Genomic DNA, 27,795 nt, shown 5'->3' on the forward strand with positions numbered 1-27,795 from the left:
GCTTTTGCTCCGCTGGCGGGGGTGAGCTGGTCCCTAGAAGGGGTGAGGGTTGGGGCAGATCAGTGGGTCAGGCCAGAGGGGCACCCTGAGTGATCTGCCTGCCCCCTTGGTGCTGCTGTTGTGCAGGGATCATGTGCTTTTGCCCCTGGCACCTCAGAAGTGGCAGTTGAGTTGTGGCTTTTTTTTTTTTTTTTTTTTTTAATTTGGCTGCACCCGCAGCACATGGAAGCTCTCTGGCCAGGGATCATACCCTTGCTTCCGCAGCAACTCGAGGTACGGCAGTTGGATCCTTAGCCCACTGGGCCACAGCGGGAACTCCAGTTTTGACCTTTTATTTTTTTTTCTTTTTTTATAATTTTTATGTTTTTTCATTATAACTTGGTTTTCAGTGTTCTGTCAATTTTCTACTGTGCAGCAAGGTGACCCAGTCACACATACATGTGTACATTCTTTTTCTCACATTATCAGGCTCCATTGCAACTGACTGGATATAGTTCCCAGTGCTATACAGCAGGATCCCATTGCTTATCCACTCCAAAGGCAATAGTTCGCATCTATTAACCCCCGTTCCCAGCCCCTCCCCCTCCCTCCCCTTCCCCTGGGCAACCACAAGTCTGTTCTCCATGGCCATGATTTTGGCCCTTTTGTATCTGGTTGTTCATAATTTGCCCCAACTGTGCCTGCGTGTGGTTATTTTTGGTCCTTTATGGTTTCTTTGCATTCTGTTGCTGGAGATGTTTGTCCAGCAAGTGCGGCAGGATAGGGTCCCAGATCCCTGCCTGTCTCACACAGGCCACCCCGCCTTGAGGTGACCTCATCTCTGAGTGAGGACCCTGCCTCAGGGCCCCCCCAGGCACAGTGTCTGGCCGGATCCGGCTTGGTTATCCCACCCCCTTCCCAGGAGAGTTGAGGGGTGGACCCTGAGAGAACAACCAGGGAGCGGAAGGTCTCAGCTTTCAAAAGGGAATCGGGAAAGGACCTTTACAGCTCAGTCTGGTGAGAAGAGCAGATCCTGGACAAACCTCTAAAAAGAATGTCCCAAAAGAATGAAATTTGAGTTAAAATTGTTGATCATGACGATGCCGTCTTGGTATTTGGCAGATACTTCCTGCAAAATGAATGAAATGAAGCTTTAGGAAAATATTTGACACAACCTTAGTTGCCAATGAAAAAATTCCAACTTTTAAGTGAAAGTTGAATTTTATTTTATTTTTTTAAGTTTTATGGACGTATAACTTACAAGGCGGTGATAATGTCTGCTGTACCACAAAGTGACCCAGGCACACACATACACACATCCATTCTCTCTGATTCTTTTCCCACGTAGATGATGACAGCATACTGGGGAGAGTTTTCTGTGCTATACAGAGGGTCCCTGTTGGCCAGTCATTACGGAATACCTCCGTGTGCACCTGCCAGTCCCCAAACCCCCAGTCCATTCCTCCCCACCCCCAACCTGTCCCCTTCAGTAACCATAAATTTTTCAAAGTCTGTGAGTCTGCTTCTGTTCTGCATTTGCAACCTTTTTTCTTTCTTTCTTTTTTCTTTTTTTTTTAAGATTCCACATGTAGGTGATATCACGTGTTTGTCTTTCACTGTCTAACTTCACTTAGCATGATAGATTCTAGGTCCATCCATGTTACTGTGAAGTTAAAATTTTAAAAGATTTGCATCCTCTACCGTGAGCTTGACAGTTCCCAAGACCTAGTAATTTCTGATGAGGTCAGTGATGTTATTAACAAATGTGTTTTTCGCATTATAAGGAAATGGGTCAATATTTGGCAGATCTGCATAACTTAGTGAACCAGCATTTTCCAGAATAGTGGTTATGGAATCATGGAATCGCACATGGACAGAAAGTCCATTCAGGAGTTCCCGTGGTGGCGCAGTGGTTAACGAATCCGACTAGGAACCATGAGGTTGAGGGTTCGGTCCCTGCCCTTGCTCAGTGGGTTAACGATCTGGCGTTGCCATGAGCTGTGGTGTAGGTTGCAGACGCGGCTCAGATCCTGCATTACTGTGGCTCTGGCGTAGGCGGGGGGCTACAGCTCCGATTCGACCCCTAGCCTGGGAACCTCCATATGCTGTGAGAGAGGCCCAAAGAAATAGCAAAAAGACAAAAAATAAAAAAAAAAAAGAAAGTCCATTCAAAGAACAAGACAGATGCAAAAGAGTAAGAGAGATGGCTTCAGAGTCCACATCCCAGCTACCCTTAAAGAAACTACCACTAGTCGAGTCTGGGTATGTTATCAAAGTAGAACGCCCATAATTATTTGAAAAGTCTGTTAAAATACCCCTCACTTTCCAATTACACAACTCTGTAAGGATGGATTTTATTCTTTTACTGCAATCAAGACACATCACAACATACCGAAGGCATAGGTAGGTATGAGTGTTTACCTGTTTTCTATGAAGCCTGACAGTAAAAAGATTTGAAAAAATGTGAGACAATGTCAGTCTCCTTACTAAATTCGTACTGTGAAAAACGTACCTTTTTTTTAATAAAAATGTTTATGTAAACATAACAGGTTTACTTTTAAAATATGAATTAATGTTTCAAACAGCTGTTGTAAATTCTAATATCCGTAATCAGTAGTTATAACCCACATGGACAAATTCCTTAGGGTCCTCAATTATTTAGAATAGAAGGAGCTTCCGACACCAAATCATTGATTTAAACAGCACACACTTACACTGTATCCACGCATGAAGACATATGTATATGAACGTATATGATGCGCATTTTGGAACCTACGTAGGAATAGAAATCTGAAGATGAGAAACAGCATTTCAGTGGTTCTCAAGTCTTTCTGCATCTGGGGGCCAGACCACGAGGCCAGATGATTAGTTTAAGGACAGATGCCTGTAAACCTGAAATGTCAATTCAGCAGAAAACCAGGAGTTTGCGAACTTCAAGGGGAGCAGGGCCAAAGGCTGGCCGACAAAGTTTTCATCACTAGGCAGGTGGTGCCATGGTCGAAAGGCGGATGGCGTCAGCACGCTGTCCAGACTGTAGGAGAGAGCTGGTGAACCCGCACAGCTTTGGGAAAAGATGCCTTTGGGGAACAAACACCAGCTTGCAGGCAGAGCGTGCCCGCTTTTAAGACTCTGAAAGACTGATTTACACCCCTCTTTGATGCGAATGCACGGGGACTGTGAGCCTAAGCCCTTCTCGGATCCTCTGGCCTTACTAAGGGACTCATATCACAACCTGATCTGTTTGCACATCGCAAAAAAGCGTCTGGGAGGCAAGGCGTCCTCCGCGCGCATGCGCCGTGTGCAGCCGTAAGTGGACAGTCAGACCAGTCCAAGAACTTCCTTGGGGGTGGGATCTATTTCACCCCCAGCGGTCCTGCTCCTGAGCGGCTTGGTCTATTCCTTCCACCCTAGCCAGGGGTCTTGGTGGCCCTGTTCAGGGAGACGGGCTGTGGTCTCTGGTGGTGGTGGGGGTCTCCCCATGGACGGAAGCGTCCAAGCCCCCCTCCCCCGCCCCAGTCTGGGATTGAGCTCCCCCTTGCAGAGGTGGCTGCTTATTGGGGAGGGGTCCGGATGCCCCGCCTCTTGAGGGACCTGTGCTTTCTGTAGAGGTACTGACCCCCCTCCTCCTTGAGAATCCTGCTCCTACAGGCTTCAGAGCCATTCTGTCCTTTAAAAAATGATCTTGTCTCTGCACGGGATGTGTTGATTTCAGGGAAGTTTAAGTCTCTGAAGGCAGCTGGCTTTTCACGTCCTCGTCCTCACGGAGGGAGCACCTCGCTGTACCTCCGCCAGCCCTGAAAACTGCTCTCACGTCCCCCCCACCCGCTCTGCCCTAGATCCTCCTCCGCCGTAATAAGCCAGCCTCCTCGGTGCCACGGCTGCTCTTTCCTTTGAGTTGTCTGCTTAATGCTAACATAGGGGCGTGATCGACACGAGCAGACATTTGATGGGGAGAGGAAAACACTGCACCAGAGGAAATTAGGATGAATTCCTCAGCCTGACAAGGGAAGAGAAAGATGGTTTAGAAGCAGAGCTGGGTTCAAAACTCCCTCAGCCGCCTACTGGGTGACCTTGGGCAGCGGCTCTACCTACCCGAACCTCGGAGTGGGCGGGACCCAGCTGCCTGGTCCAAAAGCCTGCACGTTTGGGCATCCAGCCCTGCGTCCTGCCCATCTCTGTCTCCCTCAGGGCTCTTTGCTTCAGACGTTTAGGGTAATTTTTATGCTCAAGTGAATTTAGAATTACCGCATATAGAAAAAAAAAAAGGGGAGTTCCCGTCATGGCGCAGTGGTTGACGAATCCAACTAGGAACCATGAGGTTGCGGGTTCAGTCCCTGCCCTTGCTCAGTGGGTTAAGGATCCGGTGTTGCCGTGAGCTGTGGTGTAGGTTGCAGACGCGGCTCGGATCCCGCGTTGCTGTCGCTCTGGCGTAGGCCGGTGGCTACAGCTCCGATTCGACCCCAGCCTGGGAACCTCCATATGCCGCGGGAGCAGCCCAAAGAAATAGCAAAAAAAAAAAAAAAAAGAATTACCGCATAGAGCCTAACAGTAGGAGCTTGAACTTGACCGGAAAAGATGTGGAGCTGCCAGACTGAGCACATGGCGGTGTTTCCTCCCCCCGCCCAACACACAGGGCATAGGAATCTAACTTCCTTATCTGTCTGCTGTGGGATTGTCTGGGAGGGGGTCCTTCTTGATAATGTGGGTGCATAGGGTGAAATAACCTTGGATTCATCTTAGTGTAGGACTGCATCGTTCCCAGTTGTGCTCATATTCGCATTTTCTCTTTTCAGGGACCAGCATCTTCTGGACCCAACTCTGGAATACGTGAAGGTAGGAAGCCAGAATGTACCCTGCGGCCAGGTCCTGTGGGAACAGATTGCCCATTTCTGACACGGCATTCCCAAATACTGTTATGGTCTGACTTGCGGAGGAAACGGGTTAGATTCAAACAACCAGAATGTAATTTAATTCTCTTGGGCCTCTAGTGCTCTTTGCAGGGCTCTTCTGTCACCCTGTCATAAGTTTACAAACGTTTTACCCTTATCGGAAACCCTGGGGGCCAGATGTGTTTTAAAAATTCAGACTTTTTTTAGGAAGGTAATATGGTACATAGACAGCATACCCCCAAAGGGCTCTAGGATCAACCTCCCATCATCCACTTCAGTATTTCAGCAGCGACATGTAAGCACCGTCACCCAGGGTGGAATAAATAGACGACAGATGATTTTATGGAGGTCAGGTCCATGGTTTGCCACCCAAAGGAGCTCAAATTTGTTTGCGGCCAAATGAGTTACAATGTTCAGTTTTCTGAGCTTTTGGATGTCGGAAGGGCGGGCGAGGGGTCGTGCACTTGTGTTTACCCTCAGTGGAGGACCGAAGGATCCCTGAGGTGTTCCGAGCCATCCTTCCCATTTCAGCAGCCACCCGCTTCCAGTGGCTAGTGTGGAACCCTGACCAGGTAATGATATGCTTTCCAGTGGGGCTGATAATTCTGTGCGTCTAAATACTCCACGCTTCTAAACAAGGTTTTCCTTCTGCGTAGAAAGAAAAGATGCTTTTTTCCTTTCTTCCTTCTGTCCCCCCTCCCATTTTTCAGGTGTATATATTTTTTTTACTTTTTTATTTATTTTTGAGAACTGTAATGATGTCCGGTACCTACTACAGGAGAACTCTGATTTGTTATGGCAAAATACAGTATTAATTTTTAGGGGGCATCATGGCACAAGTGAGGATTTAGGGTGCTTGCCTCCTAGCAGCCACCCTTTGTCCTCGTTATTCTAAGGTCAGCATCTCGGTTTCAGAGTATTCAGACCTGTTGCTTGTTCGTGTGCCCGGGACTCTGCCCGCCCAGGGTTCTGGCACTTCTTCCCATTAGATCAAAGAATGGAAAGTCTCAAGCTTGTACTAGAGGAGAATCTTCTAGTAGACTCACGCGGTCTCTTGAGACAATCATGATAAAGTCTGTTGGAATGGAGGCGGGTTTTATTTTTTCCCTTCTTCCCAGGCTCTGTCTGAACTGTAGTTTGAGTTTGCAGCAAGTGTGTCGTCAGAAGGCAGCGTGGCAGAACCCGGTCAGAGACTGACAAGCGATGTGTGTACCTCCCTCCTGATATGCCATGTATGTTTTTGTGCAGGTTGTGCCCCACGAAGCATTAGGGGATGCTATTCACTAGACTGTGATTCGACTTGACTGTAACATTAAGACTGTGCCCTAGCATTATACAGTGTATAAATCACAGCCACCCTTTAGAACTGACTCCATGCCACGTTCCAGAAACTGGCAGCCCCTGCCCCTGACTCCATAACTCAGTTTTTTATTTTATTAAAGCCCAAGCCTCCTAAGAAAATCCAGTGAGGCACTCTAAAGCTGAGCAGGGGCTTGGAAGGACTCATTTTCATATCTTTTCGGCTAGTGCCTCTCACTCATGAATATCGGTCATTGTGAGCTGTCAGGCAGGCTGAGAAGAAGGGGTGCTGTTGTCAGTGGCTGGGCTCCCCGCCTTCCCTGGCAGTGATAGAAATGCTCTTGGTGGCTCAGGGTGGGGGCGCTTCTTTTCAGGGCTCCCCCCTGTGCTGAAGGGGACTCTCTGCTCCCAACCTCATCCGAATCTGGTCAGAACTTTATAGATGAAATCTCCATCTTCCTCCTAAATGCATTCCATATATTTTTTTTTTCTTTCTCGCTTTGCCCTTGGTTTGGAGCAGTGGCTTGGGGATTCGTTGACTGAATGTAGGATATTTTCATTTGCCTCCGCGGGCACTAAAGCTCTGAAACCACAGCCATAGGGACCCTGGGACTCCAGGTCTGAGTGGACCCAGTCATGGGTCCAGGACACATGTCAGTTGTCTCGGGCCAGCTCAGGCCATCCTAGAATGTCTGACTTAGCCCTGCTGACCTGTCCGTGCTGTGGAGGTCTTGGAAATGGGTGCCAGCTGGTGCCTAGAGCGTGGAGGAGGGTGGCTGAAGATAATTGCACACGTAATGCCTCTCGGGCGTGGAGAAAAGTAGAGAACCTGTGTAAGGTCTTTTGCACTTTCTAGGGCCCTTTGTGGTGAAGTCAGAGTTTTAGTCATTCATTGCAACCTCAGAGTGGGGGCGGTTGGATCTCTGACCGAGTCTCGTCTGGGCCGCAGAAGCAGAGGCTGTGGCCAGCAGACAGCGTTCGTTCGTATCCTGTTGGAGCCTCGATGCCCCGTCCCTTCCTGCAGGGGAGTCTTCTAGTCATCTCCACCTGGTTTTCCCAGTGCCCAGATGGAGAGGGATCTGGGACCCCTCGTACATCCTCGGCTCTGGCGGAGAGGAGGCAGGGAGGCTGAGCCCCGAACCCCCGGGGTGATGGGGCTGTGTGTCACAGCAGAGGGAGCTGGGTAGAGAACGAATCCACAGTCCAGTCTGCACTGTGTGCTCCCGACACCCCCCGTGGTTGGCATGGCTGCGCATCAGTAGGCCTGACGGGGACCTGGGATGCGGTTGCTAGGCTACTAGGAGTGAGGACCGGAGGGGAGCAGGCTGGGGAAGCCCTCGGGCTGTTTAGTAGTTCTTTCACTTGCGCACAGGCTCGCCTCCTTTGGGGGCCTCCCTGCAGCACTCTGCTGAATGTGATGAGAACCTTTGAGCAGGTCCAGGGAACCTGGAATTTCCGAGACTTCTTCTCCACTCTTTCTGTCTCTTCAATTCTGACTGTTAGAGAGGGGCGTTTGGGGTTTTCCTTTTTTTCTGACTTTTCTTTGTGTCCCTCGCCCTCTCCTCCCTCCGCGCTTTTCTAAGCCCACAGTAGCTTAAAGCATGATCTGGAAAGTCTGGTCTTCACTGTTTTATAGAACCCTGAAGTCCTTTGCTGTAATTAAGTATAGTTGATTCTCTCCGCCTGTATCTGGGCAAGACGACTTCTTCCAGCCTGGAAAGCAGAAAATTCCCCCCAGCTGTACCTTCCGCCTGCTCAAAGTAGTGACTTTGGTAGCCGTGTACAGCTCTGGAATTTTCCTCTGCGTACCTAGCATACCTTACCCTAGATATAAAACCAACTTTTTTTTTTTTTTTTAAACAGAGGAAATAGCTTTTAGAGGAAATAGCCCTAGGCAAATTTGTGCGGTAGCGTTTTCTTCTGGGCTGCTTTACCTGCTTACTGCCCCCGTTTGGTTTTTGCCTATTTTTACCGCCTTTAAAATATATTTACCCCGCATCTACTTTCTTAGACCTGCGTCGGGTGACTGCTTAGAACCTTTGATGTAATGAAATAATTATTCTAAAATGTGACCACGTGGTAACAGCTCAGTGTGTTACCCTTCCTGGCTAGCATTCCAATAGAAGATTCCAAGTTACAGCCCCTAAGACTCCCGGGAGGGGAGGGAGCCTGGTCTGAGCTCTGGTCTAAGGAGCAGCATAACCTTGAACTTACTAGCTCCTCTCAATGGGTCCCATCTTCCCTACAGCTGGAAACGAGGGGGTGGGCCCGTGTCCTTTCTAGTTTAACACTTAGGATCCTCTGTGCCTGTGACAGTCTGGAGGGGGAAGGGTTTCGTGAGTGGTAAGGGGTTCTTAATTCATCACGGTGGATCATAAAACTGCCACACTGATTGGAACCAAGGTGGCACTTCATGTTGTGTCCCAGACATTAAGACCTAGGATGTGACAGATAATAATTGCCCATCCATCACATGACCTCAAAAGCCTGGAGTCGTACCCGGAGCTCCTGCAGTTGCTATTATAATCCATTATGCTTTCGCTTTTGTAACCCCTTCTTGAACTTCTGAAACCGACTTTCATTTTCGTGCTTCCATCCTTTTCTCCTGGGGCTTCTTCCTCTTTCACCTTCAGGAGTTGCCCCTCCCGTTCTCCTACACACGGATTCATTTTATAAATTTATATTATTTCCTATTTTCTTCCCCTTTATACCAATCTCCCTTTGAGCCTAAAGATTCTAATTCTAGCTTCTTCACAGGCAAGCCATACAGTTATATTAATAGAGTTTCTTTTCTGAGAGTGGTTGAAAAGTATAATTTTTAGGGGATTAGCTCTAGCAGAGCTGGGTGGTTTTGTTTAGTTTTTAAAGAAACATTTATTATAGATTGGTGATTTTCCTTTTAGAAGAAATGTTTCTTATAGCTTTTTCATTTTAAAATAAACTGTCCTGGAGTTCCCGTCGTGGCTCAGTAGTTAACGAATCTGACTGGGAACCATGAGGTTGCGGGTTCGATTCCTGGCTTGCTCAGTGGGTTAAGGATCCGGCAGTGCCGTGAGCTGTGGTGTAGGTCGCAGATGCGGCTCAGATCTGGCATTGTGGTGTAGGCCAGCAGCTACAGCTTGGATTAGACCCCCTAGCCTGGGAACCTCTATATGCCGAGGGAGCGGCCCTAAAAATGGCAAAAAGACAAAATAAATAAATAAATAAATAAGTAAAATAAAATAAAATAAAACTGTCCTGAAGGAAGACACCTTGGGAAACACAGCAAGAGCAAAGTAGAAAACAAGCTTGGGGTGAGTGTGTTTTCAAATTAGCCAAGGTGTAGGCAGAGGCCGTTTTCGTGCCCAGGCTCTCAACAGCCTGCTCCCTCTGCAGTTGCAAGGGTGGGCTGGAATGCAGCCTTTTGTTCCCGAGAGCTCCCTAGCAAATGAATATCCTTTCTTTTGTCGCCAGCCCTGGTGGGACTCTTGCTGGAACCACTTGTGAGCTTTTAGAAGATGCTTTGCAGTTTCTGAGCTTGCTTTGTGGGTTAGGAGAGGCAGGGATGGGAGCGGAGCCATTATCCAGGAGGGGACCGGTGCCCTTGGACGCCTCCATCCTCCCGGGAGCACGGCCGTGACTTGGAGATGGGTCCTTTCTAGGGTTAATGCTCCGAAAGGCGCCTTCTAAGGGCGTCTAGCCCTTGACAGACTGCCCCAGGCTCCCATCCCAGCGAGGCCTACGGTTCCTAGTTCCTACATTAGGTCACCCAGCAGATTAAAAGAGGAGTAATTATGCGAATTCCAGCGCCAAGAATAAGTGCCGGGGCTGTGGGAGCCTCGTGGGGGCGGGGGCGGTGGGGGCTGCCCCTCCCCCTCTGTGCCCGCGATGGCCACAGCCACGGTCACGGTTAAATAGCCCTCTGTGAGGAAAGTCTTTTCTTCCAGCAGGGAAAACAGGCCAGTCTGCTCTGAATTAGCCAGCTCACAAAGTCATGAAAGGGACTTACAAAAACAATGGCGCGCTGTACATTCCGTGAGATTTTAACAAGTTCTATGAACCAAATAATGGCCCGATTGGCTGGCTCTGCAGGTTTTTTTTCCTGAGTGCGCACATCCACAGAGCCAGCACCGTCCCCGGTGGGACCAGAAGATCAAACACTGCCAGCCAGGAATGGAAAACAGCCCTGGGGCTCACATTCAGAGCTCCCATCCAGCTCCTCCCTCCCCACCCCCCGCCCCCCCCAAAACAAAAACGTTCTGGGCAGATAGTCTTGGGAGGCTTAATGTTACCACACTTGGGGACGGTTGCTGAGGCTGGCGAGGAGCAGGAAGAGCGTGATGGAGCCCAGCCCCTCTTTCAGGGGATCCCCTGTCCTGCAGGTCTGGGAGGTGTGGCCGTTGCTAAAAAGGAAAACCTCATCCTGAGAACAGGCCCATTTTACAGATCTGTACGTGAAGGTTTTATTTTTTTCTTTTATTTATTTTTATTTATTGTCTTTTGTCTTTTCAGGGCCGCTCCTGCGGCACATGGAGGTTCCCAGGCTAGGGGTCGAATCGGAGCTGTAGCCGCCAGCCTACACCACAGCTGCAGCCACGCCAGATCTGAGCCGCATCTGCAGCCTACACCACAGCTCACGGCAATGCCAGATCCTTAACCCACTGAGCGAGGCCAGGGATCCATCCTGCAACCTCATGGTTCTGAGTCGGATTCATTAACCACTGCACCACCATGGGAACTCCTGTATGTGAAGGTTTGTAGTGACGGTATTTGAAATTGACAAAAACGGGACACAACGCAAATGTCCTTCAGTGGGTGAGCGATCAGCTGCAGACTGGCATGGCGACATCCGCTTCATCCATGGAAAGGGGTGGAGGTTGGATACAGATAAAAACTTACAGAAATCAGGTGGGGGCGGGGTGACAGGGGCAGAGGGGCAAAGTCACCTCCACAAGGGAACAGGAGAACGCTGCGGGAGTGATAGAAATGCTTTGATTGGGCTTGTGGCAAAGCTCAGAGAACTGTCCTAAAAAGGCTGCCTTTTACTGTTTTTTTAAAGTTAATTTGGAACTTAGACCCCCGTGAGCCTGACTTTTAAAAAGCAAGCTAATCCCTCATCGTATTTTAGCTCTTAAATGCTGCCACCTCCCTTGGGAAGGGTTTGGTTTTGAGAGCGGGCCGGTCAGTAGCGCTGAGCCCATGGACAAAGTGCTCAGCTTGTGGCTTGTCTGCTGCTTTGGTTCATGCAGCAGCAGAGAGCTGGGGGCAGAGTCTGTGTGTTACTGTTCAGTGGGGTCAGGCCGGGTCGGCAGAGAGTGTCACCAAGAGCCCAAGCGAAGACGGTGGCAGGAGGACCGGAAAGGCCGGGCAGGTGGTGCTGGAGGCATTTTAGACACAGAATTGAGAGCCATCCTCTGAGGTGAGTTGACAGGTCCTGGCAGGATTTAAATGGAGGCAGTGAGGGAGAGGAAGCTGGGCCATTCCCGGGGTCACCCAGGGCTTGGCATCCCGCCAGAAGCCAGTAAATATTCTAGGGGAGGAAAGGAGAGTTCCAAGCGAGACCTTGTTCCGCGACCATGACATTAATTCATGAGCATCCGGGAACAGCATTAGCGCCTGAGGGGAGGTATGGGGGGCTGGCCGGTGGGGGTGGTGGGTGGGGGGGGAACAGACCAAATCTGGCTCTGGCCTCCTCTCTGTTGTTGAACCACCACAAGCTGAAAGTGGTTTGGGGTTTTTGTTGTTGTTGTTTTGTCTTTTTAGGGCCATACCCATGGCATGTGGAGGTTCCCAGGCTAGGGGAGCTGCAGCTGCCAGCCTACACCACAGTCACAGCAGTGCTGGATCCGAGCCTCGTCTGCAACCTACACCACAGCTCATGGCCACGCCAGATCCTTAACCCACTGAGCGAGGCCAGGGATCGAACCTGCATCCTCACAGATACTTCATTTCTGCTGCGCCACGACGGGAACTCCCTAGATTTTGTTTTTAAATGTGTTATTTTTTTAAAAGATGAAAAGAAGAATGTGAGCGTTGTCGAGTTCCAATTGGAGGCTGCATGAACACAGCCATGCCCGCTCACTGACTGTTGCCACTTTCTCACCATAATGGTGGGTAGTTGTGACAGAACAGGTGGCAAAGCCTGAACTGCTTACCACCTGGCCCTTTACGGAAAAGGTTTGCAGACCCCTGCTCTGGGCACCCCTGCTCTGGGCTGTAGGCACATACACAGTCTTGGTTTTGCCTCCGAACAAGGTATGATTTCAACAAAATCTCACTTTTCCACGCTGACACTTGGGTGATGCAGCCGTGGGTCACCCGCATCGCCTGACCTTGCCCGATGACACAGCAGTGAGTTCTCAGGCAAGCGGTGTGATCTTGCCCCATCACAGGGAGGCTGTGGACACATCTCAGCATCTCCTGGGAGACCGTCTGCTCTGAGCAGCCTTTAGCTCCCAGCACCTTGAGCATCTTCAGTTCTGCTGGGTGAACAGGTGTGTGGAAACAGCTTGAGTCCTGACTGCTCTTCCTGGGGCTTGTTTGGAAAACTCTGCGAGCCAGATAGTGCTCAGCCAGGACAGCCTGAGGTGCGATTTCTGAGTGTCCCAAGGCAGAAGCGAATTCTGCTTGGGCTCCTGAACTTGATGGTTTGAATCTAGTCAAACCTTGAAGCTGCCCTCTGGAGGTGCTCCTAGGAGCCTGCGAGTAGAATCAGGGCAGATTCCCATGCGTGTTCTGTGCTGCAGGCTTCACTCCTGGCGGAGGAGAGAGGACTCTTCCAAGACGCTCAGGATGAGGTCTCAGCGTGAGACGTGCTAAAGAGTCTGGAGGACAAACGTGGGAGGCGGACCTGAGACGGGCTTCTGATCAGACTCAGCTTTGTCATTGAACTTCAGAGCCCTCACGTGTGGCCTGCCCCCCTCTCCCCCAACACCTGCCACCCGCCTTACACGCTTGTCCTTCTGCCCCTGGCTCTTTGGCTTTCCCTCAGCCTGGAAGGTTCTTTCAAGGTAGAACAGTTTGAAGAGGCTGCCGGTGCGCTGAACTGTGTTCTCCCCAGAGATGTGGGGGAGCCCTAACCCCCGGTATCTGTGAACGTAACCGTATTTGGGAATGAGATCTTGGCAGAGGTGGGGTCCTGCTGGGTCAGGGGGGCCCTAACCCAACGACGGGTGTCCCCTAAGAAGAGAGGAATTGGGACACACGGGGAGAACGCCCCATGACCACAGAGGCAGAGATTGGGGTGGCGTGTGCACGGGCAAGGGTCGCCTGCAGCCACCCCAAGGGAGGAAGAGGCAAGGGAGGGTCCCACCTTTGAACCTTTGGAAGAAGCAACCCCTTGATTTTGATCTCCTAGCCTCCCGAACTGTGGAAGAATCTGTTTCTCTTTTGAGGCCCCGAGTGTGTGGTTTACTTGCCAGAGCAGCCCTAGGCAACCAGTTCCGAGGCACCGCCCCATCGTAGCTCTTGCTCATGGGGTGACGTGGGCAAGTTTCTGAAGTTCTTTGGCGCTCCGTTTCCTTAACAGTGAATATGGGAGAACGTGGGGCTTAAATGACCTAAGACACGAGACGTCGTTAGCACAGGGCCTGGCGGGTAGCTAGCACCCCGGACATGCTGGTTGTGTAACTGTCACCCTAGCTGTCTGTGTGGTGGGTGCATCCCAACCCAGAGACTGTTCCTGACCCCCTGCTACCAGCAGGCTCCCCAGTCCCTTCTCATGACTCCGTGTACTGTCCTCAGAGCCCTCGTCCCAACGTCTGCTTGCGTGGTTAAAAACAACAGCCACAGCCACCTCCTCTGTGGAAGGTGCGTCCTGAGGGCAAGGACCTTTGCTTGTCCTCTTAGTAAATCTTGAGTGACTGCCTGGTGGGAAGGACGGTAAAGCAGAAGAAAGAGGGAACGAGGTGGTTCTAAAGATTGTTGAGTTTCCCAAAGTAAGTGGCGTGCATCTCTCTAAACATTTGGCAGAAATTCTTCAGTGACTCTATTTTAGGAGGGCAAGGAGGTTCCCACATCTGACCGCCGTCTGTCTTCTCTTGCCAGCCTGGTAGAGGAGAAACACTTTGGGGTCACTGTTGGCACCGTCACGACCCCCACATTTAGGCAGAAGTATTCACATTTAAAAAGCGTAGTTCTGGCAGCCTCTGGGCTTGTCAGCTCTGGGATCCCAGGGACCTTCAACCCCCGCCAGGCCTGCCAGGATTGGAATCGTTTGCTGTTAAACTCTGCCCTCTAGTGGTCGTCGTGTGTCACACCAGCACAGCATTTGGCTGCCATTCAGTTTCTGAATATTCTGAGCGCTTTTAGTATTAAGTCTAATAGTGTGTCATAACATTATTTTTACAACCTCAGAACTAAGGGCTGTGTTTCAAGTATGCAAAAAGGCAAGTCATTTTCATTGTCTGGCCTATAAGACAGGTTAAAATTTCAAGGCATTTTATTATTTGCATTGTCTAACATGATTGGACCAAAAGCTCTAAGATGCTACAATCCCAAACTATTAAGAGAGCAAGAAGGCCGAGCTACTTGCTTGATTGATTGTCCAAAATCATGTGTAACTACATACTGCTTTACAATTCGTTTTTTTCATTGGACATCATTCCATGTTAAATATTTGGGTCTCCCTCCTTCTTTTGAACAGTTATCCAGTATTTCATGGCACGAAATGTGATTATATGTGACCAGTTTCCTACTGACATTTGGGTTCTTGTTAATGTGTTCTTGTTAAAGACAGTTTTGCGGTTATTTAAAAATATAGTCATATTCGTCCCATGTGTCCGCATCAATTTAGCAAATAGCTATTGAGTATCTGCCCTCTGCTGGTCACTGCTTCGGGGGCTGAGGCTCCAGCAGCCAGCAAAACAAAGTCCCTGCCTCTGTGGCGCTTATGTTGTGGGTGGGAAAGTGAGAAGACAGGGGACACCAGTGCACCATGTTCAGCAGCGATAAATGCTCAGCAGAAATGGCTCTTCAGGGGAAGGACCTGTGACATGTTGGAGTGACGGGGACGTTACGTTTAATAGGGGGACCAGGGAAGGCCTCACCCAGAAGGCGACTTGCGCGTGGCGGGGCACGTGGAGTGATGTCTGCTGGGGGAGGACGTAGCAAGAGGCAAGGCCGTGGAGCTGGAGGTGACCTTTTCCATCAAGGGGCAGCTGTGAGGCCAGCGGGGCTGGCAGGGTGGCCTCAAGGGAGGGCAGTAAGAGCAGATGCCAGAGAGTGAAGAAGGGGGACGAGGCAGGTGGCCTGGAGCCTGGATGTCCCAGTAAGGAACTTGCACAGAATGGAATGGGGACCTCTCAGGGTGGCTGTGTTGCCACAGACAGATGGGCAAGGGCAGGAGCAGGGGCTCCGGCGGGCGGCGGCGTGGCTGTTCGGGTGAGCCATAGTGATGGGTTGGATCTGCAGGGCAAAAGGGGTGGTGAAGAAGGGGGATTATTATTATTATTATTATTTTGGCTGCCCCCATAGCATACAAAAATTCCCAGGCCAGGGATCGAACCCATGCCACGGCAGGGACAGTGCTGGATCCTTAACCCTCTGGGCCACACGGGAACTCCAGGGAGGGAGATTCTTGATATATAACATGAGAGCTGAGCCTCAGGATTTCCTGAGGGATTGGGTGTGGGTGGGAGCGGAGGAGTGAAATGCACTCCTGGAGGCTGGCGCTGCCTGCAAGCTACATGAGTCCGTGTACACTTGTTCAAGAATTTCTGTCAGATTAACACCTCTGAGCAGGATGACTGAGGGTTGGGTAAGAAAGCAAAATTAACTTCCCTGCAACTGAAGACTTTTGTTTTCCACCTTTTCTCTCTGCTCCCAAATTTCCTTTAATAAGCATTACCGCTTCTATGATAAACACTCCCCTATTTGTATACCTTAGTCTGCTCCACAGATTTGATGCAGAAAACTTACGGTTTAATCAAAATTAAGTAAAACAAGTGTGTTAAATGTATTAGAGTAGAAATTCTCAAACTCTTTGGTCTCAAGACCCATCTTCATTTTTAAAAATTACTGAGGACCCCAAAGAGCTTTCGTTATGTTGGTTTTAGCAATTGGTTTATTGTATTAGAAATTAAAATACAGGATTTTTTTATGTTGATTTAAATCATTTAAAATAACAATATTGGAGTTCCCATTGTGGCTCAGCGGGTAACGAACCTGACTAGTGTCCATGAGGATGTGGGTTCTATCCCTGGCCCCACTCAGTGGGTTAAGCATCCATTGTTGTCATAAGCTACAGCATAGGTTGCATTTGTGGCTTGGATCCCATGTTGCTGTGGCTGTAGTGTAGGCCGGCCAGTGCAGCTCCAATTCGACCCCTAGCCTGGGAACTTCCATATGCCGCAGGTGTAGCCCTAAGGAAAACCAAAAATAAAATAAAATAGCAATATTAAACCCCTTACATGAACATAAGTAACATATTTTTATGAAAAATAATCATTTTCCAAAACAAAATTTAATGGAAAGCATGGCATTGGTTTGCGTTTTTGCAAACCTCTTTTGTGTCTGGTCTCATGGAACAGGCTTGAGTCTCATATCTGCTTCAGCCTTCCGTCTGTTGTGTTACATTGTTTTGGTTGAAGTCTGAAGGAAATCTGGCCTTGCACAGATAGGTAATTCAAAAGTGGAGGAATGGTGTTTTTTAAAAATTGGAGTATAACTGACATTATATTAGCGTCAGGTGTACAACATAATGATTTGACATTTGTATATATTGCAAGATGCTCACAATAAGATCCATCACCATACATAGTTACAAAAATTCTTTTTTCTTCTGATGACAACTTTCAAGATCCACTCTGCTGTCTCCTTTCAACTATACAAGATGGGGAGACAGGACTAAGACGGCAGAGTAGAAAAGACTAGAGCTCACCTTCTCATAAAAGGAACAAAATTACAACCAACTGCTGAACCTTCAACCAAATAAGCTGAAAACTGTCAAAAAAGATATCCTGCTCCAGAAGACAAAGAGGAGGCCACATCGAGACAACAGAAGGAAAAATTATGTGATATAAGCAACCGCATACCCACTGGGTGGGCAGCCCACAGACTGGAAAGTAACTTTATCACAGAGACTCACTTACAGGAGTGAGAGTTCTGAGCCCCACGGCAGGTCTGCAAGCCTGGGCATCTTGCACTGGGAGAAGGAGCCCATGGAGCATCTGGCATTGAAGGCCAGTGGGACTTGTGCGCAGGAGCTCCACAGGATTGGGGGAAATGGAGACCCCATTCTTGAAAGGCACACACAAGCTTTCTTATGCACTGGGTCCCAGGGCAAAGCAGAGACTCCATAGGAATCTGGGTCAGACTTGACTGTAGTTCTTGGAGGATCTCCTAAGAAAACAGGGGGTGACTGTGGCTTGTCGTGGGGGAAGGACTTTGGAGGCATAGGTCTCGGCAATATTCATCTGCATGTGCTCCTATAGAGGTGGCCATTTTGGGAAAATCTGGCCCCACCCATCAGGGCTGAGAAGCCACAAGCCGAACAGTAATCCTGGTGGGATCACAGCCCCACCCATCAGCAAACAAGGCTGCCCAGAATCCCCCCAAGCACGCAGCCATCTTACCCAGAGACAAAGCCCCACCCACCATAGGGATAAGAATCACCTCCACCTACGAGAGGGCAGGCACAAGTCCCTCCCATCAGGAAGCCTACAGCAAGCCCCCTACCAACTTCAGCCCCAAGGGGGGCAGACAGCCTAATCGAGAGAGGCTACAACTCTATTGTCTGCGAAAAGGAGACCACACCAAAAAATCTATACAAAATGAAAGGCAGAGAATTATGATTTAAATAAGGTTGCAAGAAAAAAAAAAAAAACAGAAAAACAGGTAGGTAATCTGGAAATTATCAACCTCCAAGACTAGACTGATGATAGTGAAGATGAGTCAAGATCTTAGAAATAAACCAGACGCAAAGATTAATAAATTACAAAAAACATTGAGCGAAGAAATACAAGATTTAAGGATTAAGCAAGCAGAGATGCAAAATATAGTAACTGAAATAAAAAATTCATGGAGGTCCTGTAGTGGCACAGCAGAAGCAAATCTGACCATGAGGTTGTAGGTTTGATCCCTGGCCTTGCTCAGTGGGTTAGGGATCCAGCATTGCCATGAGCTGTGGTGTAGGTTGCAGGCGTGGCTCGGATCTGATGTTGCTGTAGCTGTGGTATAGGCCAGCAGGTGTAGCTCCGATTTGACTCCTAGCCTGGGAACCTCCATATGCTGTGGGTGCAGCCCTAAACAGCAAAAAATAAAAAAATAAAATTCTTTAGAAGCAACCAACCACAGAATATGGGAGGAAGAAGAACAAATAAATGAGCTGAAATCACTGATGTGGAACAGAAAATAGAAAGATGATTGAAAAGAAATGAAGACAGTCTAAGAAAACTCTGGGACAATGTTAAATATACCCACATCCATATTTTAGGGGTGCCAGAAGGAAAAGAGAGAAAGAGCCAGAAAAAATACTTGAAGAGATAATAGCCAAAAACTTCCCTGACATGGGAAAGGAATCACTCAAATCCAGGAAGCACAACCAGTACCATATAAAATAAACCCAAGGAGGAACACCCTGAGACACATATTAATCAAACTGACCAAAATTAAAGACAAAGAGAAAATACTGAGAGCAGCCAGGGAAAAGAAACAAATAACATACAATGGAACTCACCATAGGATTATCAGATTTTTCAGCAGAAACTTCAGGCCAGAGGTAGTGGCATGATATACTTACCAAAGTGATGAAAGGAAAAAACCTCCAACCAAGATTACGTTACCCATCAAGGCTCTCACTCAGATTTGAAGGAGAAATCAAAAGCTTTACAGACAAGCAAAAGCTAAGAGAATTCAGCACCACTAAACCAGCTTAACAACAAATACTAAAGGAACTTCTCTAGGCAGAAAAGAAGAGGCCACAACTAGAAACAAAAATATTACAAATGGCAAGGCTCACCAATAAAGGCATACACATGGTAAGGGTAGGAAATTATCCACACACAAATATGCTACCAAAATCAGAAATCATGAGAAGAGGAGGATACAAATGTAGGACACTGGAGATGCACTTGCAATTAAGAGACCAACAACTTAAAATCAATATCATATATATTTAGACTCCTATATCAAAACTTCAGGGTAACTGCAAGCCAAAAATCTATGATTGATACACACACAGGTAAGAAAAAGCAATTCAAATACAACACTAAAGACAGTCATCAAACCACAAGAGAAGAGAACAAGAGAAGAAGGGAAGAAAAAAGAGCAACAAAACCAAATCCAAAACAGTTAATAAAATGGCAATGAGAACACACACATCAATAATTACCTTAAATGTAAGTGAACTAAATGCCCCAACCAAAAGGCATAGACTGGCTGCATGGATACAAAATCAAGACCCATATATGTGCTGCCTTCAAGAGACCCTCTTCACTTCTAGGGACACATACAAATTGAAAGTGAGAGGATGGAAGAAAATATTCCATGCAAACAGGAATCAAAAGAAAGCTGGAATAGCAATACTCATATCAGACAAAGTAGACCTTAAAGAATATTACAAGAGACAAAGAAGGACATTGCATAATGACCAAAGGATCAAAGAAGGTATAACAACTGTAAATATATATGCACCCAACATAGGATCACCTCAATATATAAGGCAACTGCTAACAACTTTAAAAGGAGAAATTGACAATAGCACAATAATAGTGGGGGACTTTAACACCCCACTTACGACAATGGACAGATCATCCAGACAGAAAATCAGCAAGGAAACACAGGCCCTAAATGATGCATTAGACCAGAGGGACTTAATAGATATGCATAGAACATTCCATCCAAAAGCAGCAGAGTACACATTCTTCTCAAGTGCACATGGAACATTCTCTAGGATAGATCACATTCTGGGCCACAAATCAAGCCTCAGTAACTTTAAGAAAATTGAAATCATATCAAGCATCTTTTCTGACCACAACGCTATATGACTGGGAATCAGCAACAAGAAAAAACCTGCAAAAGTAGAATATGGTGTTATTAACTGCAGTCATCACACTGTACATCCTATCCCCAGACTTTCTCATTTTGTAACTGGAAATATGTACCTTTTGATCCCCTTCACCTGTTTCCCCCACCCCTCATTCCCTAGAAAGAATATTTTAATAGCCTTTTTGGATAATTAGAGATATTCTTGATGTTACACTGAACCTTGAAGTTGTACTTCCATAAAGGTTAATCACAGTGCGAAATCTGAAAGCATATCCGTGAACTTATTAAAAAACTCTGTTCCCTTAAAATCCATTGGTCTTTCTGTCAAGAGGAATGGATTTTACCCATGTGTGATTTTATACTATCGTGCACAGATTATTTAAAAATGTTGCTTTGCTGAGTTAGGCCGACCTTCCATGTGTTAACATATTTCACTCTACGGTGCCAAAAACTCACATTCAGTATTAGCATCACTCATCAGGAAAATCATTAACGTATTCACCACTCTTGGTGGTCCATACAAGTTTCCCAACATTCTGATTCTCAGCTGAAAGCTCAAGCATTAGCATTGGCAACAAATTCTGTTGCTTGTTTTCCTGGAAGTGACAGGCACACTTTATTCATTTTCTAGAAAATGTCTGCCAAATAAATACCCACGTCTGAATAACCATTGTTTTTCAGACATTCTTTGAAGTAAAAATGGTGTTCCAAGAAAAAGCAGCTAGCGCAGCCCACAGTTCAGTGGCACAATTGCTTCCCCTCAAGACAACCATTGTGCTGGGTGTGCAGGAGAAACGCTGCATGTCTGCCTCCTGCCTTGTCACACAGAATGTTCAAGACTCGGACTCGAGGGCCAGGAGGTAGTGAAGTGAGTACGGTAGTCCCCTGATCTGCAGCTTCAGTCCCCCAAAGTCAGCCATGGTCTGAAAAGATTATGTGGAAAATTCCAGATATCAGCAGTTCATAAGTTTAGGGATTTTTGTTTGTTTTTAATTTTTTCAGCTGTACCCATGGCACATGGAAGTTCCCAGGCTGGGAATCGAACTCATGCCTGCAGTTGGATTCCTAACCCACTGTGCCATTGAACTCCTCATAGGTTTTTGGTCTTCTTCTTCTTCTTTTTTTTTTTTTTTTTAAGGCCACACCCACGACATATGGAGATTCTCAGGCCAGAGTCTAATTGGAGTTGTACCTACCAGCCTACACCACAGCTCTCGGCAATGCCGGATCCTTAACCCACTGAGCAGGGTCAGGGATTGAACCTGTAGACTCATGGATGCTAGTCAGATTTGTTAATCACTGAGCCATGATGGGAACTCCAGGTTTTTTGGCGTTTTTTTTTTTAAGGTGGTGGTGTAATATTTTTTTATTGAAATATAGTTGATGTGCAGTATTATATACCTTACAGGTATAAATCTAGTGATTCACAGTTTTTAAAAGTTATACTCCACTGAGTTATTATCAAAATATTGGGTTTATTTCCCATGTTGTATAATATGTCTTTCTAGCTTATTTTATACATAATAGTTTATACTTCCGGTACCCCTGTATCACCTCACCCCACAGGTAACCACTAATTTGTTCTCTATATCTGTAAGTCTGCTTCTTTTTTTTTATAGTCACTAGTTTGTTGATTTTTTTGATTGCACAGTATTGTCTTTCTCTGTCTTATTTCATTTAGCATTATACCGCCCAAGTCCATCTGTGTTGTTACAAATGTCAAAATGTCATTCTTTTTTATGGCTGAGTAGTATTCCATTGTGTATATACAGCACATCTTTATCCATTCATGTGTTGATGGACACTTAGGTTGCTTCTGTATCTTGGCTATTGTAAATAATGCTGCTCTGAACATTGGGGCATGTGTATCTTTTCATGAGGGTTTTTGTCTTTTTTGGACCATTCATAAGTTTTAAATCATGCACCATTCTGCATAGCATGATGAAATCTTGTGCCCTCCCACCCCTTCCCATCTCACCCATGAATCATCCCTTTGACCAATATACCCCGTCCTTTAGTCACTTGTAGCCAGTTGTTATCAGATTGACTCCCAAAGTATTGCAGTGCTTGCTCAAGTCACCCTTCTTTTACTTAATAAGGGCCCCAAAGCACAAGAGTAATGATGTTGGCAAATCAGATATTCTGTTCCTGTGCCTCGTTTACAAATTAAACTCTGTCATGGGCATGTATGTGTAGGAAAAACATGGAATATGCAGAGTTCAGTGTCATCTGCAGTTTCAGGCATCCATGAAGGGGGGTCTTAGACTGTGTGGCCTGTGGCTAAGGGGGAACTACAGTAATTCTTACTGCTTCATCAAAGAGTTCTTCAGCGGAAATTTTTTTTTTTTTTTTTGGTCTCTTTTTGTCTTTTCAGGGCTGAACCCCTGGCATATGGAGGTTCCCAGGCTAGGGGTCTAATCAGACCAGCCTACACCACAGCTCATCCAACGCCGGATCCTTAACCCACTGAGGCCAGGGATTGAACCCACAACCCCATGGTTCCTAGTCAGATTCGTTTCCACTGCACCACGACGGGAACTCCTGAAATGGCTATTTTTTAAAGAAATGTATTTTTAAATTTTTAATATTTAAAAAATAAATTTGGGAGTCCCTGTTGTGGCTCAGCAGGTCAAGAACCCAGGGTAGTGTCCATGAGGAAGCAGGTTCAATCACTGGCCTCGCTCAGTGGGTTAAGGATCTAGCATTGCCAAAAGCTGCAGTGTAAGTCACAGGCATAGCTCAGATCCTGCATTGCCATGGCTGTGGCACAGGCTGGCAACTGCAGCTCCAATTTGACCCCTAGCCTGGAAACTTCCATATGCCAACAGGTGTGGCCCTGAAAAACATAATTAAAAAAATAAAAGATAAAAAATTGTTTTAAATATGGTGGCCCAGAGATGCAATGGCTGCTTATCCAGTTTAGTGCCTCGCCAGTGTTTACTGCTACGGTCCCAGCACTTTCACCTGTCCTTGCTTTTGCACTATCGGCGTAAACATCAACCCAGTGAAAAAAGCAAAAAAGGTCTATTATTATGAAAAGAGTGTTGCCCTGGAGTTCCCGTCGTGGCGCAGTGGTTAACGAATCCGACTAGCAACCATGAGGTTGCGGGTTCGGTCCCTGCCCTTGCTCAGTGGGTTAACGATCCGGCGTTGCCGTGAGCTGTGGTGTAGGTTGCAGACGCGGCTCGGATCCCGCGTTGCTGTCGCTCTGGTGTAGGCCAGTGGCTGCAGCTCCGATTTGACCCCTAGCCTGGGAACCTCCATATGCCGCGGGAGCGGCCCAAGGAAATAGCAAAAAAAGACAAAAAAAAAAAAAAAAAAGAAAGAAAAGAAAAGAGTGTTGCCCTGATGGACTCCCTGGTAGGCCCCCCTGGGCCCGCAGACCACACTGAGCCCCGCCTCAGTCCTAGAGGGTCCCCTGCTACTCAAGAGCTGTCATAAAGCTGCAGAAACACTTAGAATACAAACGATAGCTGTATGTCTGTGGGTCTAAATCCATATTTTTTCTCTAAGTTTTAAAATTCAGCTTGCTCAACAATTGCATTTACATTTAAAATGCAGCTTATTAACCAATTAAGGCTCCACCGCAATAAGGCTTGGCAGTTGTTGGCCTGTCCCCTACAAGTGAGTGGATTGCAAAGCCTCAGGAAATACTCTCGCCCAATCTAGTCATCATTGCTCATTATATGCTGTAAAGAGCGGGGCCAGAGCAGTTGCTGTTCTGCTCTAATTGCTTTATATTCAAACCATGCAAGCCCAGAGCTTGTTGAGGTCAAGGCCTGGTTTATGTCAAGGATGCTCAGCTGGGATGTGTGAGCGAGTGGAAGGGGTGCCTTTCCTCGGGGCAGGCTGAACATGAACGCTCTGCTGATCCTTAAGCATTTATTAATTGCCTCGCATTCGCCCGTTCCCTGCTCCCAGCGCGGTTGGCTGGCTGGCTCCATTCATCCTCTCTGTCCGTGAGGATAAGGCCGTGTCAGACCCTGGGAACCGGGACTTGCCGCCTGGCCCTTCAAGTCGCAGCTCCCTCCAGATGGCAGCTAATTGTTCCTTGAATGACCTCAGTGTCCAGGCCGCAGGAACCTGGTCTGAGAGGCCGTTTCACAGACTTACCAGCTTGTGGATGAGAACTTACTGCATAAAGCCTCCATTGACACTCTCAAAAGAGCTTTTTGTGCGGAAGAAATGATGAAGCCAATGGGCTGTTTCCTGTGGCCCCCAGTCTCCAGTTGGATCCTGACTTTTCCCAGGCCCAGGTGGGTGCTTTTCCAGGGGGCCGTGCAGTCCAGCTGTGTCCAGTGTGGCCCAGGCGCTTCCCCTCCGCCCTCCCAGAGTCTTCACTGGAAAGGGCCTGAGTGGAATCGGGTCGCCTCCTATTTCCTGGTCAGCAAACATTCCAGGCTCGCTCCGGCAGAGCACCGGGGGTGGGAGTTGGAATTACTGGTTCTGGAGCCTCTTCTTGTTTGAGAACCCGGGTGGGTCATGGTCTGAGAGAGTCAGGTGCTTCTGAAGGCGGGATGGGAACCAGCCCTAATCCAGCTGCAGGGACAGTAATGAGGGTTCACCAGGGGGGACCGTGACTGCTGCGCAGCAAGTCATGTCTTCATACCCCTGTGCTTCTCCACTGTGTGGGGGTCCCCTATCTTTTTGCAATAGATGAATAAGAACCCTGTGTCTACAAACAATGCATACACACTCACTGTGCATCTTACTTCCCAGTGTTTGTGGATCCAGATTGGACCACCCTTGTGTTAATTCCAAGTGTCCCAGCATCGTGCCGGTCTTTGCAATGGTTGCGATGTCTAACACCTGGTTCCTGAGGCCACCAGACAAGGACACAGATTTTTTTTTTTTGCCTTACCCACAACATGCAGAAGTTCCCAGGCCAAGGATCAAACCCGCACCACAGTTGTAACCAGAGCCCCAGCAGTGACGATGCTGGATCCTTAACCTGCTGAGCCACCAGGGAGCTCTTTAAATGAGTGTTTCAGCAGCCAGATGCTGGAAGACAGGCCTGGAGCTGGGGCTCCTCACTGGGATAAACAGAACCGTAGCAGTGGGGGAAGGAAGCCCCATCCAGCCACACAGACTGAGAACCCGGGCTTCGTGGCTCCTCCCAGGTCATGTCCACCTAAGGACTAATAAGGAACAGAGTTGGGGAGATCTGAAGGTAATTGGGGGACGGTGCAGATTGCCTTTCCTTTGACCTCGAAGTCACGAGGGTTGCCTCCTAGGTAATGCACCGTACCTGGTAAACTTCTCCTGGCCTTCGGAAGGGAACGTCTGAGCCAGCTCCTCTGCATCAGGTCCTCAGGCTTCTCACAAATCAGAATAGCCTTTGGAAACGTTCTCCAGGAACTCCAGGCAGTGCTGCTGCCTGTATAAGCAGGGCTGAGTTAGCGCTCTCCCCCATCTGGGTGGGGGGCTGGGTGTAGGAGCAAAACTCACACCCATGCTCATGGGCATGAAACATGCCAACACTGTGAATCCCTCTCCCTTTTCCCACAGGCATATTCATATCTGCTTTATCCTTGAGAACGCAAGGCATCTCAGCTCTGTAATAGGATGTCTTTGAAGTGGGCTGTGAAGCACCATTCATTTCCACCCATCATGGAAACATGGGGGCATCCCTCTGTTGATGATGGGCATCCGTCATCCATCAGAGTATGTTGGCTCCGTTTTAGTGTCTCCAGATTTAGGGGTCACGTCCGATACACAGGAACTCCGCAGAGCCCAAGGCAGCGTGTTCTGTCACTCTCCCGTTTTACCTAATCTCACACGGAGAAGGTGAACCTGTAAACCCAAACTGATGATGTGAGCTGGGAGATTTACCACCGGGCAGGGCAGGGGCGGAGTGGTCTGGGTCGATGACTGTTCTGAGAGAGGAAAACAGATCTGGGTGCTCAGGCCTTGCTGCTGCTTCTCTCAGCGTGTAGGCTGCATTGTCTCAGATCAGCTTCTCCCTGTAGAATGGGTGACACATGGCTGGTGGCTGTTTTGAGCTGACAATCTTAAAGTTTATGGTCCAAAGGGAAAAGGGGACCTCTTCCTCTGCTCTGGTTTGAAAAAAATCCCCGGGAAGGACTCTGATTGGTCTATCTTAGGTCACATGTCCACATTCAGTGTCCGGTATTCTGATTGGGTCTCACAACTCATGTCAGGTATGAAAACACATGCCATGGGGTAAAGCTTTTAAATATAATAACTGCTGTCGGCTATTTACATCATTTTCCCAGTGAATTTTTAGGATCAGAGTATAATAGGCTCTTTCTGTCTCTGTCTACTCAGGGTATATTGGTGTATGAATGCTAGGTTTTACAGAGATAACTTTTTGATCTTTTCAAGTTTTATACTCTCCCTCCCAGTTTCTGTATATTCTGGCTCTCTATTACCTCCCAGCTAAATTGTCAGATCCGCTGCTGTTACAGAGAAATTATGGGGGGGAGGTGGCGCTGAGGGCACATGGAGTCTGCTGGGATTTGTAGTTTGATCCTGGAAAAATTTCTGCATCTGTTGTCACAAGTGGCCTGACCCCAAGGCTGGTGTGTTGTTCTTAGATCCAGGTGGGCTCCTGCTGTTCTCCCTGGAAACACTCCCTCCCGGCCCCCACCTCCTCTGAATACGCTCAAGCAAGGCCAGGGGTTGTAGTGTCCTTTGAGCCACGAACAAAGGAATGGATTGTCCCCACGAATGTTGACTTATATGGGTGGAAGTGGGCTGGATGTCACTTCCACAGGTGTCATTGTGCTGGCAGCTGACTGCCTTAGGAAATGAAGAGCTGGTTACCAGTATGGCCCTTCCTGTGCATCACCCTCCGAGCCGGCCTTTTCCTGGAGAAAAACGGGCCCAGTTGGCATCTCCACCTACAACAAAGATGGTCAGCCCCTTAGCCCTCCAGCACCACCTGTGCGATGGGGCGTGGCTGCCTCCTGGCTTTGCTCAGATTCAGCCTCAGCATCCCTCTGCGCATATCCTGCCCTTTCAATAATGATGAGGCTCTCTGACTGGGGACATTTCAGATGAGACCTGCTGTCTGCGTTCCCAAGAGTATCTCTCCCTGGGGGTGGGGATGGGGGTTGTTGCAGCAGCCGTAATTCTGCCTTTGGGATTTGCACAAGATAAGGGACTCCCGGCAACCAGGTGGTATCCAAGCCTCCGTGATCGCATCCGATAGAGCCAGCCGTTCTGACTCATGGTCGTTGTAATTATTAACTCTAAGAACTGTTTGATCTCATGTATGGAATGGAGATAATAATACACATGTCCTAGCCTGAGTATTACGTCGACACGCTGGTAAAAGTTCTCTGCGTAAAGCTGGCTCTTGGGGACCTTGCCCTTGGGGTGTGAGAGCTTCTTTGAGGAGCCTGGCCGAGAGGTGGAGAGATGGCTGTGACCGCCACAGTCCCAGGGGAGGGGCTGCTGGGGGTCACGCTGGTAGCTAGTCTGCATTTATGAAAGATGGCATGCAGACGGGCCCTCCCACAGCTGGTGAAAGGGTCCTGCTCCGCCCGCAGGTGTTTTAAGCTACTCCAGCGGCAGAGGGGGAAGCGGCACTGCCTGCCTCAAGGCTTTCTATCTCCTCCTCTTACCAGCCACAGCCGTGCCAAGACCTGACCGTGTCCGAGATGACTCAGGAAAGGGGGCTGTGTCCTGGCTCAGGTCC

The 27,795-nt window shown here is 48.1% G+C and overlaps 1 protein-coding gene across 15 annotated transcripts in view; it reads left to right on the top strand.

Annotated features, from left to right (window-relative positions):
- BCAR3 (BCAR3 adaptor protein, NSP family member) overlaps positions 1-27,795 on the top strand; it is a 246,554-nt gene that overhangs the window by 162,423 nt on the left and 56,336 nt on the right. For all 15 annotated transcript variants that reach the window (XR_014844765.1, XR_014844768.1, XR_014844766.1 and 12 more), the window contains one exon: positions 4,773-4,812. Coding sequence is in view for 9 of the 15 variants with exons in the window: in XM_085023986.1 (XP_084880112.1) it covers positions 4,773-4,812 (40 nt within the window). In the remaining 6 variants the exon portion in view is untranslated. The remainder of the gene's footprint in view (positions 1-4,772; positions 4,813-27,795) is intronic.

The sequence above is a fragment of the Sus scrofa genome, chromosome 4 (genome assembly GCF_054392235.1).
Source record: "Sus scrofa isolate SSC_HxYL_T2T_F1_AM1 chromosome 4, Sscrofa_HxYL_maternal_Yorkshire_Landrace_v2.0, whole genome shotgun sequence".
Taxonomy (NCBI): Eukaryota; Metazoa; Chordata; class Mammalia; order Artiodactyla; family Suidae; genus Sus; species Sus scrofa.